We start from the raw sequence: 17,721 nt of genomic DNA, 5'->3' as shown, positions 1-17,721 counted from the left end.
AAACCTTTTCCAATCTTTGTTTTCAAATAATTAGCTAAGAATTAGTTTAAATAAACATTATTCATTCAATCCCTGCAAAAAACGACCTTACCTGAGCCATTTATACTGCAACAACTTTGTTCTCTTATAAATATTTTTATCCTTACTTTTGCAAGTGGTAAAATCCCTATCATGTACAAAAAAAACCGGAAAACTTAAAACGATGAGAAGGCTTGACAAAAAGAGAAATGAACTGATTGGATTTCGTAGTAGACTAAAGGGAAACTAGATGTTCCCGGCACAACCAGTCATGCACCATATCTACAAAAGGACATCCTCGCTGTTTCGTCGTCTGCCGGACGAGACGACGGTAAGGTGGAATCACATCTTTTATCTCCTATATATTGTGTTGAATCACGACGAACAACAAATTAAAAAATAAAATGATAAAAAGGGCACATTATAAACAATCAAAATCCCTCAACACTAGCCCTAGGAACAGTCGATGATGATGATTTCCGGCTTTCCTGCCGGTCTAGCTCCTCAAAGGTGAGGGTGGAGGAGCAAGCACGCGGAGGAAGAGACATTAGCAGGGCAGGTCGTCTGGTAGGTGAAATGGATGGACGGGCAGCTGATGGTGGTGAAGGAGAGAAACTTAACCGAGGCGCAGGGTAAAGAATTCCGTTAAGGCTGGGTGATCTTGACATGTGTTTTCCGGCAAATGCTGGCTCTTGCAATGGAAACCTGCATGAGTGCTTCATGTCTTGTATGATCTTGAGATGCTCAACTACGGTTCTCATGGTAGGTCTTTCTGATGGGTCCTTCTGAAGGCATTTCTGTGCAATGTCTGCCACCCTTCTGGCTGCTTGGGATGGGAAGCGGCCTTTCAGCTGAGGATCCATGATTAGTGAAAGTCGGCAATCATCGGCTAAGAAAGGCCGGCTCCACTTTACTAAATTTCTTTCTTCCTTAGAATGACGGCTGTCTAAATTCCTCCGGCCAGTGAGTAGTTCCAGAAGAAGAATCCCAAAACTCCAGACGTTGCTTTTTGGAGTGAGCATTCCTCTCTCGAGTGTCTCCACTGATAGATTTGCCACAGCCTGCATAATGATAAAACGAAAGGTTACACATTTAGAGATATATCAGATCATGTTAAAATTGTAAGTCTGTGTGGGAAATTAGTGCCTACGTACAAGGTTTGAAGACTAATAGCTAATCTGAAATGGAAACAGAACCAACGAACTTACAACGGAATTAGTAGAGATCTCTGCCTCCGGAATTTGGCCAACACAACCATATCCTGAAAGCTTTGCACTAAAATCTTTATCAATCTGTACGTTGGCGGTTGAAAATTCATAGTACATCGCCTGTAGATATGTGAGGTAAATCAGTCATCGCATAGATGTAGGAATACATGTGATGACATAATCTTTTACAAGACTGAGTTACTTAAAACGTCTAAACACTACAAGCATTTTGACACTAAGGTGAAAACGTAAAAAGAGTAACATTTACTAAATTAACGAGCAACTAGCAATATCAGCTACATGTGCATTTATACACGCATCACTTTATTTCAATTGTCATTTAAAAAACGGATTCAAGAAAAAGTCCTAATTACCTGGAAAGGCCCTTCTTCATGCAAGAAAGTAAGACCTTGTGCAGCACATAAAGCAATTTTCATTCTTGTATTCCAGTCTATTGGAGGCTTGTCTGATCTTCCATACAAAAGCCGGTCTAAACTTCCATGATTGAGCCTCTCATACACCAACATTTTCTGTTCCGAACCCTCACGTGCATGGAAGCCAAGCAACTTACAAAGGTTTGGATGTTGCAAAGTCGCAAGGGTGTTTATCTCATTTATGAACTCCTTTAAACCCTAAAAAGAAGAAAAAAGAAAGTGAGATTATTTTGCAAACAATCTGAAGTGTACGAGCAAGAGGCAAATCCTAAAACATGATTAATTTACCTTGTTCCATGGCACGAGACATATAATCAAACAGTGCATGGAAATCAAGGAATAGATGTGAAAACATGTTTTGAAAAAGGGAATGACAAATCCGATCTGTAATCTTCATCCTAATAAAATGAATGTTGATTTTTTACCTGAGTGGACGGGTGAAGGCGAGTAACAGTAGCTTCAAACTTCTTTGAACTCGATGAATCATCTCCAAAGGAAGCCTTATATATAATAGAAGAAAGGCCTTCCGACATGCATTGGTCTGAAGAAAAGTTGTGGCATGCTGATGCTATTTCTTCATACAAAAAGTTCCGTAGTGTTCCGGCAGGTAGTGTTCCAGTTGGTAGTGCTGCTGTAGGAGGCAGTGGCAATGGTCCAGAAGCATAGAGAGAGCCGCTATTAGTCACCGACTTAAAACTTCCTGTAGTCCGCAGTGCAGCAGCAACCTGGGGTGATGGGAGAGGAAGAGGTTGGGGAACCGGTGACAATTGTTCCTTCACTGTTCCTGACCGGTACTTTGAGTCTTCCGGTTCTTCATATTCGGATAAATCGTCTTGGTCTGCCGCATCAAGGGTCGATGGCGCTGATAATGCCCGTGCTCTATTGCTGACGACTCTATTAGCTGGTTGAATAGGTTTCACTCTGTTCCTAAAACTCGGCGGTGCAGACTGCAATGACCGGGTCTTGGGTTCAGGCAACGTAGTTGGTTTTTGCTCCTTCGGGACACGTTTAATATGAAAAGTCTGCTCAGACTTCTTCTTCTTGCTCTTCAAACCTGTGAAGCACCCCATTTTATGTTCAAAACTCTTTTCTGCGTGCAGGTGGCCTAACTTGCTGTGATAGAGAAACAAAGTGAACATGATGTTAGCTTATGTGAGCGAAAACAAAACCAACGAACCAATCACAACTCTACGAAAAGAACATAAAAAGAGTCATGTCCAGGAACAATGTTAGGCTGGATGAGCAGATATCAAATTCGAAACAAAAGAAGCCAATTAAATTGACTGATAGATGGAATATGCATCTTCTCCAGGAAAAAAAATAATAATAATAAAGCAACAATAATTGAGGGATCCAATTATACAGTAAGGTTCTGAAACAGATGCATTCCACTGCATAATTTGGATGAGTGGAAATCTAAATCACATCACTTAAATACCTAAATCTCCCAAATGCCTACTTGCAAATTACATAATATTCTCCATCACCAATGAACAATTTTTCTACTAAATTTCAACTCCCATGGAATCAAACTATAAACCCATTAATCAATTCTTGCTCCTTTCGAAAATTGACAAATTACCCATTAAAAATCACAAAAATTCCCAGCCTAGATCCATAAAAAAACCCCAAAATTAGACAAAAACCAATCAATCACAATTGGATAATCAGCAAGGAGCTGAAACAAAATTACCCATTTGTACAATATACTCAAATCAGCAGCATACCAACAAAACAAGTAACAGACAAATGAATCCACAGCACACGTGCCCAGAATTTTCTCGAGAAAATCTCAGGCAGACGGGAAAAAAACCCACCAAAAATTCACATTTTCAAGCTTTCAAAGAGCAAAGAGAACAGGGAATTGAATATACATAAACAATTTAAAACCAAAATTAAAAAAAAAAATACAAAAAATTACCAGGTTTCATGCAGCTTCAAATGGATTGAGAGAAATGCTGGACAAATTGGAATCTGTGACTTGGATTTTGGAGGAGAAAAGGCCTCAAACAAGTCAAAGAAAGCAGATTGGGAAAGGCGAGGGAAATGAGATAGATTTTAGAGAGGGAGAGAAAAGTAGACAAAAGAAGTTTTGGGAATATTGGAATTGAGAGAGAGAGAGAGAGAGAGGAGAGAGAGAGAGAGTCTCAAAAAAGGAAGGGAGCCCAATGAGCAATGGTCAAACCTACCATAAACCATTATTTAATTATCCTAAAACAGCAGAATTGGATTTCTAATTATTTTGACGATTTTACCCTTGAATCAATGAGAGTTATATGGAGATTGGAAATGTCATGCACCTAGAACATCGTTTAGATTGCTCCTTGTGGTTTTTTTTTTGTTTTTTTTATTTATGAAAATAAACTATATTATTTACATTAAAAAGGTAGAAGAGTGAGCTAAATCTCACAATAGGTTAGCAATATTTGGTTCAAATTAGCTTTTGCCACATTAGACGAGTATCGAATCTAAGATTTCTAATTTACAATTGAAGATGAATATCATTAGACCATAACTTTTGTGCTCGTAACTTTTTTAAAGTTGGGAAAGAAAATGACCATAACTTTTGAGCTCATATTTGAATATGGATTAAATACAAGCCTTGAGGAAAATGAGTTTTATTTGCATCAATAAACTTTGTCTTCCTCTAGAAGTGTATTAGGACATCTTCAATGTAAGAAGCAAAATATTTTGAAAATGTAAAACGGGATGTAAATATAATTTTTGTATCTCAATTTTGCATTTTTCCAGTGGAAACACTCTAAGAATTCACCTTTGAATCATAAATTTTATTTGTTTTTGAACAAATTGTTCTTGGTTTTTGAACTCGCCTTTATCATACCAAAGCAACCAACAATTTGTGGTTTAATTAAGAGTAATAAATCCATAAATTATCGTATTTCGTCTATTGATGTTGAAAGTGGCCGACCATGATTTGTCGAAGTTTGACTTGGGAAATGCTTGAGTTGTATAATTATGAACCTTGGTCAAAATTATCTTACAATCACAATGAGGTGGTTCGGTAGTTGAAGGTAAATTCTAGGCTAGTATTTTACATTATTGATTTTGGATTCGATTTTTGGCCTTAGTGAGTCATATGATGGTGGTTAGAAAGAGATTGAAATGTCTTTATAAGTCTTCCCGACCTTCGAAAGACTATCATGACGAAACCACAACTAATTCTTTTCTTTAAAAAGAAAAAAAGAAAAAACCAATTGACACGTGTCGTGCGGTCAAGAAAACTATATTACTTACATTAAAAAGATAGAAGAGTAAATTAAATCTCACAATAGGTTAGCAATAATGTAATTCAAATTAGCCTTTGATGTAACATCTCACATTGCCCAGGGGAGTGGATCATCTAAGCCTTATATGTATATTCCCATCTTTACCTAGCACGAGGCCTTTTGGGAGCTCACTGACTTCGGAGTTCATCGAAACTCCGAAGTTAAACGAGTTCGCGCAAGAGCACTTCCAGAATGGGTGACCCACTGGGAAGTTCTCGTGTGAGTTCCCAGAAACAAAATCGTGAGGGCATTGTCGGGGCCTAAAGCAGACAATATCGTGCTACGGTGGAGTTGAGCCCGGGATTGTGACATTTGTCACCTTTGACAAGCATCAAACTTAAAATCTTCCACTTACAAAAAGATGAATACCATTAGACCGTAACTTTTGTGCTTAGAACTTTTTTAAAGTTGGGAAAGAAAATGACCATAACTTTTGAGCTCATATTTGAATATGGATTAAATACAAGCCTTGAGGAAAATGAGTTTTATTTGCATCAATAAACTTTGTCTTCCTCTAGAAGTGTATTAGGACATCTTCAATGTAAGAAGCAAAATATTTTGAAAATGTAAAATGGGATGTAAATATTATTTTTATATCTCTAAAAATGTAAAATGGGATGTAAATATAATTTTTGTATCTCAAATTTACATTTTTCCATTGGAGAAACTCTAAGAAATTCACCTTTGAATCATAAATTTTATTTGTTTTTGAACAAATTGTTCTTGGTTTTTGAACTCTCCTTTATCATACCAAAGCAACCAACAATTTGTGGTATAATTAAGGATCAGCCTGTCTTAGATTCTGACTTTCACTCATACCAACAAAAACTTACTATAAATTCTTGACTGATTTTTATTATTTATTTAGGATTACTAATTCAAGAGTTGAAGTTGCTTTCTGCTAACTAAAATCACTTCCAAGTTCTAACAATATTATAACGTCGAAACTTAAAAATGATTTTAAGGTCATAGACACGTAATACCCAAAAAAAAAAAAAAAAACCCCTTGTGTTTGAATTAAAATGGCAAAACAGGCTAATAAAATTAGTTTTAACAAAACACTTACGAGCAAATATGTTTTTAAACAAAACATTTTGAAGCGATTTACTTCTATGGGTAATAAATGTCTTATTTCGTCTATTGATGTTGAAAGTGGTCGACCACAATTTGTCAAAGTTTTACTTGGGAAATGCTTGAGTTGTATAATTATGAACCTTGGTCAAAATTATCGTACAATTACAATGAGGCGGTTCCGTGGTTGAAGGTAAATTCTAAGCTAGTATTCTCCATTACTCATTTTGGATTCGATTTATGTCGTTAGTCACACAATGATGGTTAGAAAGATACTAAAATATGTCTGTGAGTCTTTCCCATCTTCGAAAGAGTATCATGATGAAGCCACAACTAATTCTTTTATTTAAAAAAAAAAGAAAAAAGAAAAAAACAATTGACACGTGTGTTGCGGTCAAGAAAACGGTTACGTGTCTAACTGCCAATGATACATTGCACTTCACCATCCGTGACCGGGAAAAGACCCCACTTCCTTGTACCAAATCAGAGGGCGTTTTGGTCATTTTATTTTTTAATGTGTGCGAACACAATTTGAAAGAGAGGACCAAAATGGTAAATTCAAAGATTCAGCACGATTTTCAACGAAGAGCGCCTCGATTGAAGTGACATCCCAGTCAAAGTTTTTGAAATTTTTAATTTGGTATTTTAAAAAGGGCACGTGTCCAGTTTGGTGATGGGTCTTTGACTCGCAAATTCCACCGTCGGATCTGCAGCTGTAGGGCAGATCGACGGCCCACGTGCAGCCTACAAAAAGAGCACGTAGAACCCACTGACATCAGTACTTTTTTGTATTTTAGTTAATTGGTGAGCATTGTCACGCGCCTGCCGCATGGAGGAGTAATTCCATATCATCAACCCCATACGTGGGTCCGTGTGCGCCCCATCTGGCCCTTTGCCACTTTACACTGTTGATATGTGTACCATTTAAGGTTGGTCATCATCATCAAGTGCAATTATGATGAACCCTACTTTCAAATTTCAAACATTTGGGGGTTTTTGATTTTGGGAGTTTTAGATCTTGGAGACTTGGACAAAAATATTTGGATCTATTAAAGAATTGTTGTAGTGGCTCTCGATTTCAGTTACGATAGCTGAATGTGATTCGATATGATCGAATGTAATGTAAACGTAAAGTATCTTAAGTGATTAGAATGCAACGAATTTTTAAATATACAATTAACAAATTGATCATAACAAATCATTTTCTGATATTTGAATCCTTATTTCGTTACACACTTTGATAAATATATTTACAAAAGAAATTAAAATATCGTATTTTTTGTATTGTGCGAAATGAATTATTGTTGTCATTACAGATTTCAATCATGGTAACTGAATATGAAATAATATGATAAAACGTAACGTAAAACATCTGAAGTGACTTGAATACAATAAATCTTTAAATGTACGATTAACGGATTTATCATAAAATATCATCTTATGATATTTGAATTCTTATTAAGGGCCGGAAAAATGGAGGATCAGTAGAAGTTTATTGACCAAAACAAAAAGCAAACCAAAAAAATTTCTTTTGCACATGTGTGATGATTAAATTGTTGAGTGCTTTTGGAAAAGCACTTTTGTGATTTGGAAGCTGAATCAATCTCGGTTTGATTTCGAATGGCACATCTCAACTCAAGATCCAATGCGGGCCGGTTCGATGTGAGTCCAATGATTACTCACATGGGCCTATTATGATAGCTCATTTACTTAGGTTCAGTCTTGTTGACCTAAAAGTGTGCAAGCCTCCAATAATGTCACACCATGAAAAAGTTTTGAACGAGATAATGAGTGTCCATTAACCCCTAATCTCAACTAAAGTAGTCACTTACTACTATGGTATAAAAGTATTTCTTTTTATTTATAAATGAGAAGTTTTAGGTTTGATTTTCGCTAAAGGCAAGTTTGAATCACATTATCGTTAGCTCATTGTGATGCTTAGCTACTCCCTCACTCTCTTAGGATAAATAATATCGTTTGTTAAAAAAAAATGAATCTGCACGAATTTAGGAACTCAACTCATTTTAGAGGAATTAGACTCTTTTTTATAGACAGGAGGTAATCTAATTATGCGAGATGTCGAGAGTTAGGAGAGCAACATTTTAGCCATTATTCTCTCACTTTATTTTTCAAATTTCAAGACAACCTTTTGACTCGTATTAAAACACTGTGTTAAGTCAGTTAATTAGAACAATGTGTTAAGTCGGTCAATTGTGCACTCAATTACAGTTGTAAAGCAAATCCTCTACATAATCTTTTGCCCGAAAAGAAATACCGGATATCAAATCACATCTCACAAATAAACACCAAGATATAAGCACTCAAAATCCTCATAAAATCTTGTTGTAACAAAGTGCTGTGAAACAATAAGTGAATCAAATTAAGAACTTAGGCCATCCGTGCAAAGTTCCAAGCCATCCGAATACAATCCCAAACAAGTTCTCCACAATACTTTAGATAATTATTTAAGCCAACCATTAGAAGTAGCAACACAACCAAACTAAACAAAATAAATAAAAAATGTATACGTGTTAAACTGTGATTCACGCATACCTCATAAGCAAACTGTTTCAGTCGATATACAGTGGATTCAGCTTCTGGGCACCGAGGCTTCTTAGAGCGGTGAATAATTAATTTCTTGAAAATTCTGAGTTTGGATTTCAAGGATTGTTTCTGCTGCTGATGATGTTGCTGCCGCCGAGAAATTGATGCTACGAATTCTGGATTCTTTTTTGTTTGATGAACTGTGGATTCTGAATTCACTCTGAGAAAAAATTTGCGAAGCTTGAGGGAAATCGAGATTCGGTGGAGCTTCCAAGCGGGCACGATTTGTGTCGATTTAAATTTGAAATCGAAGTTCTTGCATTTGGCTTGAACTTTGATTTTGAATGCTTGCTGCTCCTTTGCTTGCATGATGAAGAAAGACGAGCGGCGCTGAAGAGGTGGATCTGCTTGGCGACATCTCGTGGATTTTACTAGCCGTTGTCCCATAATTTGAATTCTTCGAAAAGCCACTTCTTTTAGAGGAAGAAATTATGTTGGTTTGGGCCATGTGTTATGGGTTTCATAAACTTGGGCCTTGAGAAAGTGATAGGGATTGTCTTATGTATTTGCTCGTCTCACAAATGCTTTTAAATTATTGTAAGTGTTTTTTAAGAAAATGTTTTTGAAACAATTTTCAATCGTTTAAAAACACTTGCAAAATGAAACCTACTTCTTTTCCTGGTGGACTGCTTTTACCAAAAAGGAACTCTCATATCTCTTATTTTATCCCCCATATCATGTCAAATGATACACATATTTGATCATACAAGAATGTACTAAACTTGTAGAGAAATCATATAATATTCTCACTCATATTATACTTTATCTTACAAGAGTAACAAATAACTATAATATGTGATTTTATTCCCATTCCGAAAATATTTAACGAATTTTTTTACAATGTGATTAACTACACTTTTTAATGTGTGGATACGTAATTGATATTATTAGTATTGTTAATACTTTAACCTTACAATTATAGATATACAGTAAAAAAACTTACTACACTTTAAAGCAAATGCGGTCAGTCGACTATAAAAAGAATTGTATATTTACTGCTAATCTTGTTTTCACTCATTTTTATTGTGATCAGCATGAATCTACCAACTCTTTTTGCTCACTCAGTACACTCTATTAGATGATCTATACACGTCACATGATTTTACATGATTTTGTGTTACATCTACCCCAAAACAAGAAGAAGTGAATAAACCATCCATTTCTTCCCCTTTAGCCCTGACTTATCACGTCAGATCCATAGCCATGCACCTCTCCAATTGATGAATGGTTTTCCTTCGATACAAGTACCTACTAAGAAGTGGTACATGACGAGTAGGCACAAATAGTGGCGGTCCATAGACCATGGTTCACTTATTGCTGTTACAAGGAGACCTTACAAAATGTCAGTTTTCTCACTCTGTCCTTGGCATAACTTGCAATCATAGAGGACTAGGATCCGCTATTTACAGCAGTAATTGAGTCATCCATGCAACTTTCTTAAGTGAATGGACCATTATTCACGGCTCAAATAAACCCAAATGGGTTTAGAGGAATAAGCTCACAAAACCCTAGTTTGCAACTTTGGAGGGAAATTGATTTACTTGTGATGTTGTCAATTTGACGTTTTATTTGACAAGATATCTGAAACGTATAACATTCTTTTATTTGTTAACTTTTTACTCACATGAAAGTGCATGATTTGTTTGTGATACTAATATTTTGACATTCTAGGTGCACGTAAGTTATTTGCACATAAAGTAAAAAGACCAAGATTAGAGGACAAAGCTCATGAAATCCTAATTTGGAGGGTGATGCCAAATTGGGATGATATCCGAAGCTCATCACTTTTTGTCATGCGTTTTGACTTATGCTTCTGTTAACACATAATTGGTTTGAAATATTGTCTCCTTTGTGTTCAAGTTTAGGTGTAGCTTTTTTTTTAGAAAAGGTACGATATTCGATAAAGAAGAGAATACGTACAATCAATGATGATAGGGTGCATACATTGGGCCTCGATAAAAACCTTATCTGGGATTTTAACCCAGTTGAAGGGAAAAAAATGTCCCACGCCAAACAAATTAAGAAAAACTATCCTCAAAGAGAAGGTCCACAATTAGATCAGGAGGTTCTTCAAACCAAAGAATAGAATTCTCACTACTCAGACTCATTCGTGCTAATCTATGCACCACTTTCTTCATCTCCCTTCCCTTGTAACCAATCTTCCACTGAGGCAATGAATGAATCAACGATCGAGTATCATTTAGAATATTCCGAACGGCGAAAAGTCCTCATGACCATCATGTTGTTGGGCTACCATAATAAGCAACGCATCACCTTCAAACACTGCAGCTCGTAGTTGCCTCTCCTTGACCAAAAAAATCGCATCCTTAGCTGCCATAGTGTCGGCTAGTTGAGGAGAGGAAATAGTGACATGCCTAGTTGCCATAGCTGCCACAAAGTCACCGCTATCATTCCGAATCACCACTCTAACACCACAACACCCCTTTATTCGTCCCATGCCACATCAAAATTACATTTAAACGACCCAATATTCAGCTTCATCAATTTTTGAGATACTCTGTAGCTGCGTTTTTCATTTATCAATGAAAAATGAGATTCGAACTTAGGATCTCTTTCAACATTAAGAAGAAACATAACAATAGACTAAAAACTAGTTAACAAGTGTTAAACTCAGCACTTATTATTGCCAAGGTGTATAAGATCAGTTTGAAAGATTACAATTTTTGATTTTTCAGGAATGAATGCTCTACTTGTCTTGATATTTTTACTTTGGAAAGAAAAAATCTAAAGAAAGCCAAGCAGATATAAGGGAGGAGATCCTCTTGCACATAACCTGGTGATAGAAGTTTTTGATTTGAAGTACAAAGATGAAGGGATGATGACACGCCCGATCCTGATATTCCCCGAATACCAGGGTAGGTACATGCTGCCAGACACCCGAAGATGACGAAGCCATATTAGGATGCATGAGAACTAATAAATATAAACAATACTTATAAATTTAAATATAATTAATATGCAAATGATGAAGGTGTTCAAAGCATACAATTAATTCAAGACACTAGAAAGGAAATAATATAAAATTTGAATGAATAGAGTGATGGGTCCTACACCGAGAGGATTCGAAGATGCCAATGCGGGAGTGCCTTGATGCCGGGATTGTACGCCTCGAATCTAAGTCTTGAGGGGGCGCAAAACAAACATGAGTTGACCAAGTTGATATATATATAAAATATTGAAACAGTTATCAACATACTAATCCCCAAAGTTTTATGGAAATTCAATAGTGTAATATGTAATAGATTTTTCCGAAACCCTAGCATGCCATAAAACCTTTCATGAAACATATCTCGTATATAGTGTGTTAAATAGTGGTATCCAATAACAATATCTCCCGCCCCAATGCCAGTTACTATGTCTCCGCGCCTGAAGCCAGAGATTATTTCTCCTGGCCCACAACCAACAACCATATCCCTTGCCTATGGCGGAATAGTGACCACTAGATAAGCACATTAAGGATCACTTCCCTGGGCGATGTGGGATGTCACAATCCACCCCCCTTAGGGGCCCGACGTCCTTGTCGGCACATTTCCGGCCAAGGATAAGCTCTGATACCAATGTCACATCCCGGCCCGGGTGGAACCACTTCCCGGGCCTGCTCCACCACCGTAGCACGATATTGTCCGCTTTGGGCCCCGACCACGCCCTCACGGTTTTGTTTCTGGGAACTCACACAAGAACTTCCCGATGGGTCACCCATCCTGGGAGTGCTCTCGCGCGCTACTCGCTTAACTTCGGAGTTCCTATAGAACCCGAAGCCAGTGAGCTCCCAAAAGGCCTCGTGCTAGGTAGGGATGGGAATATACATTTAAGGATCACTTCCCTGGGCGATGTGGGATGTCACAAGATAAGCACAAAACCATTGAACATAGTCTTTCCAAAAATAAGTACATATATTTCAAAACATCTTCATAGTATAAAGTCATCCATCATCTATACTATAAAGAAGTGTGTCAAAACATGTTCATAAGTAGTATATAGTCATCCATCATATATACTACAAAGAACATAAATTCGATAAAATATGGTAATTCAAAATATTCTCAATAAGCATAATATCTCATAAAACGTAATCATTAAATCATGCTTTTAATGTATGCATTTCTACTATTAAAAATGCATTTTAGAAAGGGTCCACTCATAGATATTTCACCGCCGAAGAGTCACGCAAACTAGCGAAGCTGGAAACACTACCATAATTGCCCCTAAGCACATAAAGGGTCCAATTACAAAAACTATATTTAAACGATTGAATTTGGGAAAATAGATATAAAAAACGGATTTAGGACATCGAAATTAGCCTAGAAAGGGTCCCGAACGAAACCCGAAAAAGTCAACTTTGACCAGTCAAAGTCAACGGTCAACATTGACCAAGTCTACGTTCAACATATCCAAATCGGTTAACAGGTCACTGGTTCGAGTCAGACTGGGTTGAGCTTGAGATTACTGGGCCGGATGTCCAGATTAGATGGTCCAAGGTCCTATCTCTCACTGGGTTGGGTTCAATTTACACAGGTGCAAAGGCCCAACTTCCACATGGCCCCGAAAGCCTGTTTCAAAGGGTTTTTAGGCTGCAAAGGGTTTAAGCTCAGATGCAAAGGCCCGAAGACTTAATCCCACACGGCCTTAAGGCCTGGGTTCGAAAGGGTTAAAGGGTTTTCAAATACGCTGGGCTTGAAGCCTGGCCCGATTGTTTTTGGGTTTTTAAAAGAAAACAAAATAAATAAAAATAAAAAGGGTTTGGGTTGGGTTCAAAGCTCACAGGTCGAAGCCCTTTGTTCTTGGGCTAAGGGTTTAGCGGGCCAAAGACCCTAGGTTCCTTGGCCCAAAGGCCTTGGCTACTTGTTCTCGCTGGAGAATGAGGCTGGAGCCTCTCGAGCTCTGGTTGACGTCACTGCTCACACCTAGGACTTGATCTAGGTACCAAAATGAAATAAAGATGAGAGGGAAAGATTTGTTACCTCCTAATTGTCGTGGAATGGCCGGAGGTGGCCGTTTCCTTGCTTGAAACCCACTGGGCTCGCCGGAGTTTGGGTTTGGGTGTCCTATGGGTGTCCTATGGGTTTCCCGTTTCTTCATAGAGACAAGGGAGAAGGAGAGTGCTACCACGGTGGACGTGGTGGTGTTGTCGTCGCCGTTGCTTTCCTTGATTTGGGTGTGTGGATGTGTGAGTGAATCGGGGTGAGGGAGAGAGTCCGAGAGAAAGAGAGGGTGAGTGTGTGAGAGAGAGTGAGCTCTCAAGTCCAACAAGGGAGAAAGAAAAAATGGCTGGGGGAACCAAAAATTCAGAAGTGGGCCCCTTGGGCACACCATTTAATACCAAAAACAATATTTCAAACAAGAATCCCACAACCCAAATGAAAATACGAAAATACCCGTTTCGTTCCGTAAAATTCGGGACAGGTTGTTATAGAGGAGCTCCACTTTTAGTCGTGGATCGGTTGGCTTTGAAATAATTTGAGAGAGGATCCTCTTTGTGAGGATCTCGGGAATCCTCCAATCACATCCGTTCATCATATATCGTGTGGTCAATTTTCGTCAGGTATTGTTTATATTCAATTTTAAATAAAAAAAATTTACAATAATATTTGACCGCATGATGTACAATGAGCGAATGTAATTTAAGAATCACCGAAATCCTCACAAAAAGGATCAGGTGAGGATCCTCACTCGGATAATTTATGGTGATGGGAATAAAGTCCGTTCCAACTTACCATCCTATAAATGTATAATTGGACCACGATATGACTAAATAATTAACATACAATGCAGTTTAGTGTCCATTTCATTCATTGTTTAGTGTTCCTTCAATTCAAGAAAAATTTGGTGCATAGACACGTCATCCATAAACCACTTGCAAAAGAATGTGATCCTTGTATATTTTGATCTCACTGACCTTAGTGCTTAACCCTATATGAGAACTTCCAAACCTGTCGAAGGTTCTGCCCGCAAACTTTGTTTAATTAAAAATTGACTATGAATTTGTAAATCTTTATAAACATTGGTTCATTTGATTTTTGATTTGATTAATTATCAACTGAAATACACATATGATCAGAGAAGTGCACCAGAAGACAGTTCATCATGGTGATATGAACTCATATTGCTCTTTGAATGATATACAAAATAAATAAAAGTAAAAAACTCCCATTATTTCCTAATTGCTGATTGGCCTCCACAAAATTAGATCCATAATTTTCATAGAACAATAAAAATTTACGACTTTTGGCCAATTGGCAAAGTTCAACTCCCCTGCTCAACCACTACGACTACTCTGCCACCTTGCTGGCTGGACTCGTTGGTGGCTGCTGCCGATGACCCCTCCGCCGCCGCATTAGCTTCTTGATTTGAATCTGCAGCCGCAACAGCAGAGCTAGTACTCAGCAGCGAATGCCGACAATTCGGGCACGACGAGTGCGACAAAAGCCACGTGTCTATGCACCTCACGTGGAATCCGTGATGGCATTTCGGCAAGACTCGAACTTTTTCTCCGTCTTCGAACTCCGCAAGACAGATAGGGCATTCGGTGGCCGGAATATTCACGCCGGAGCCGTACACCGCAATTGGGATTTGCCTTAAATGCTTCTTCTTCAAGCCGGTGGCGGCCAACTGCTCAGCCACCTGCTCCGGCGTCTCGAGAGCGAACCTGCGGCTGCAACGAAGGGCGCAGCGGACGAACGAATTGAGACCAAGTGCGCATATCAAAGCACACAATAAGGCAGCCAATATGATCACCATGTTGGTGTCGAACTTGGCCTCGCTAACGTACGAATCGGCGGCTCTTCCATTGGACAACGGCGCCGCCGTGTTAACCTCTGTTCCGAGGAGATATCGATGCATGGTTGAAGAAAGGGAAGAAAGTAAAAAGAAGAGATGAAGTGGAGGGATTTTCAGTTGGAGAGTTCTGGGAAGAACAGGAAAGGGTTGTGTTGTTGTTTTAAGTCACAGAATTGTTGTGAAGATTCCAGCTAGAAAAGGACATGGAGAGAGCATATTTTTATTTTGTTTATGCGAGTGGATGTTATCCGAATCAGAGACCCCTTTTTAGCTGGTCCTGGCGAAATGGATCGAAGAGCAGCTTGACGGACTTACCGTTTCGCCGCTAAAATTCATACTTGTCAAGAATCAAGAGGAGAAAAAAGGACCAGGATTCTTCTTTCAGTAATGTAAATAAGATAAGGTGACATACCAGCTCACAGTAAAGGAACGGAGGCGACCATACCAGTTCGGAGTATCCTATCAGAATTATGAAGTTAAACGACTTTGAGCGAAAATAATACTAGGATGGACGACATGTTGAGAGGCTGTGGGGTGTCTTTTTGTATAGAAAAAGAGGGCATGGGGGATGGGCTAAATGCACATCCGGCAGCTGTAGGGTCTGAAGGGGGTTAAGTGGTTTAGTGTATGGAGATGTGCATTGAATATTAATGGAAGGATATAAAGTTGGGGAAAAGGGAGGTACTTTGTGACATCTTTAGCTACCTAATCATGATTAAGAGTTTAATAAACCCTTGATTACTTCCAATAATCTGCTCTTAATCACATGTTGTGCAGCTGTAAATAGAGCCAAGTAATACCTATATGGTTTCAACCAATGACAAACTGTTGGATGCATGATCCCGTTTTGATGCAGCTTCAGGCACCGTGGAAAATTTTGTTGCCAATATTCCATTCGGTGGTACGTTACTTTTGACATCACCGGGTACAGATGTGTAGGCCTTTTCCCTCCTGTGCTGCAGGCAAAAGATACCTCTGGTCACACCCTTGAACTGATGTTGTTAGGGTTTGGATGTATATGAACGACTGTTCTTTCGACCTAGTTTTTAAAGGTTACTTTAACCTAAAACATGGTGACCTACTTGCATTGCATCTCCTAGTTTTTGCAAATATCTATTGTGGATTTTCCACCATCACCTAGATATGTATACTTCAATTGTTCTCATAATTCCTTCGGACACAAACATTTCCTCTTAGGTCCATGGTATTAGATTCTCTTGCTTATCATTTTAACTTGTCTTTCTCGTTCATAACATGTCTCTTTTGCATGATTCTTATAGTTGTAACTGTAACAAGACCTTTATTCGGAGAGTAATAATCAAGCGAATGCGTGGCATGAAAAAATATCCTGAGTTAGCATGTATTAAAAATACAGCTTCTTCATCAGAAGTGTCTAAAGATTGACTGCTTGAATTTTCAAATTGGTTTACAAGCTATAATCCTTCTAGACATGGTTGTCCAAATTGGTTGACAGTGTTTATGTCATGAACATGAGGTTCAATTCATCCTCTCTAGTCTCTTGTATATCATTTGGCACAAAAATAAAAACAAAACAATTCCTTTCAAAGGTAGGTAATCTATAAAGCGGAAATTAAAAATTCAAGCCCTAACTACAAGACTCCACTTGACCATATATATCGTGCCGTATTTGAATTGTGTGTCGGTGTCCACGCTTCGCTATAAATATAACTAGTTTTTCTTTTAGCTTTTTGCATGTAAATAGTTTACAGACCCCACTTTTATGAATACAATTAGTACGTATTATAGAACAAAAATTTATGCAAACATGAGTAGACCGCTATTGGGCCGTTACATGTCAATAATATAACATTGTGTAAAGTAAAACTTATATTCGTCGTTGTATTAATTTTACGAAACATTATAATAGTAGGATACTCATGTCGTACGAGTGTTCGTATTGTAGGTTAGTGAAGAAAATTCCTGGACAAAAGTGGATGCATTGGCAAAAATGGGGGTGGGGCCTGGCCCGTGATGAGCGGGGACACATTTGATGGGCCCTGTCACGTCAGGTGTAGTTTCTGTCGCACGTGGTGGGCCCTGTAGGAAATTTCTGTGAACCACTTCACTAGATCATCATTTAATCTTGTTTGTAAGGGTTAGGTAGGGAAGGGAATGAGGAGCAGTTGGCTGTTTTGAAACAACTAAAGCAGAAAAGTAGTTAAGCTAAAGTTGTTGGGAACCTCAGCATTCAGCAAACCAAGAACCAAATTTGACAAAAAAACCCTACTCAAACTCAACTCCATCTTAGCCTAACTAACATTGTGACTGATTTGGGCCCAC

At 38.2% G+C, this 17,721-nt stretch overlaps 2 protein-coding genes and 1 long non-coding RNA gene across 3 annotated transcripts; all 3 read right to left on the bottom strand.

The window, feature by feature from the left end:
• Positions 1 to 218: 218 nt before the first annotated feature.
• LOC103961210 (probable serine/threonine-protein kinase PBL1) lies at positions 219 to 3,836 on the bottom strand. Its single transcript, XM_009373741.3, has 5 exons — positions 3,582 to 3,836; positions 2,086 to 2,773; positions 1,601 to 1,858; positions 1,227 to 1,346; positions 219 to 1,079 (listed from the first exon to the last, which is right to left on the bottom strand). The coding sequence occupies exons 2-5, from the start codon at positions 2,728 to 2,730 to the stop codon at positions 450 to 452; spliced, it is 1,653 nt and encodes a 550-aa protein (XP_009372016.2). The 5' UTR covers positions 2,731 to 2,773; positions 3,582 to 3,836; the 3' UTR covers positions 219 to 449.
• A 4,494-nt stretch (positions 3,837 to 8,330) lies between these two features.
• Positions 8,331 to 13,700, bottom strand: LOC125473155. The gene is made up of 3 exons (XR_007255038.1): positions 13,605 to 13,700; positions 11,695 to 11,763; positions 8,331 to 11,509 (listed from the first exon to the last, which is right to left on the bottom strand). It is a non-coding gene; the product is annotated as an uncharacterized LOC125473155 (long non-coding RNA).
• A 1,006-nt stretch (positions 13,701 to 14,706) lies between these two features.
• LOC103938611 (RING-H2 finger protein ATL74-like) lies at positions 14,707 to 16,362 on the bottom strand. The gene has a single exon (XM_009348634.3). The coding sequence runs from the start codon at positions 15,481 to 15,483 to the stop codon at positions 14,887 to 14,889; it is 597 nt and encodes a 198-aa protein (XP_009346909.1). The 5' UTR covers positions 15,484 to 16,362; the 3' UTR covers positions 14,707 to 14,886.
• Between the last annotated feature and the right edge of the window lie 1,359 nt (positions 16,363 to 17,721).

This window comes from the organism of the source record quoted next, unplaced genomic scaffold, assembly GCF_019419815.1.
Source record: "Pyrus x bretschneideri cultivar Hongxiangsu unplaced genomic scaffold, Pyrus_bretschneideri_v1 Contig11, whole genome shotgun sequence".
NCBI lineage: Eukaryota > Viridiplantae > Streptophyta > Magnoliopsida > Rosales > Rosaceae > Pyrus > Pyrus x bretschneideri.
The sequence above is the reverse complement of the archived record's forward strand: the minus strand, read 5'-3'. Positions and strand labels throughout refer to the sequence as shown.

Coding starts and splice junctions, on each gene's coding strand:
- LOC103938611 (XM_009348634.3), bottom strand. CDS start 15,483: ATGCATCGATATCTCCTCGGAACAGAGGTTAACACGGCGGCGCCGTTG.
- LOC103961210 (XM_009373741.3), bottom strand. CDS start 2,730: ATGGGGTGCTTCACAGGTTTGAAGAGCAAGAAGAAGAAGTCTGAGCAG. Junction 1,347..1,600: donor ATGAAGAAGGGCCTTTCCAG/GTAATTAGGACT, acceptor ACATATCTACAG/GCGATGTACTATGAATTTTC. Junction 1,080..1,226: donor AGATCTCTACTAATTCCGTT/GTAAGTTCGTTG, acceptor ATCATTATGCAG/GCTGTGGCAAATCTATCAGT.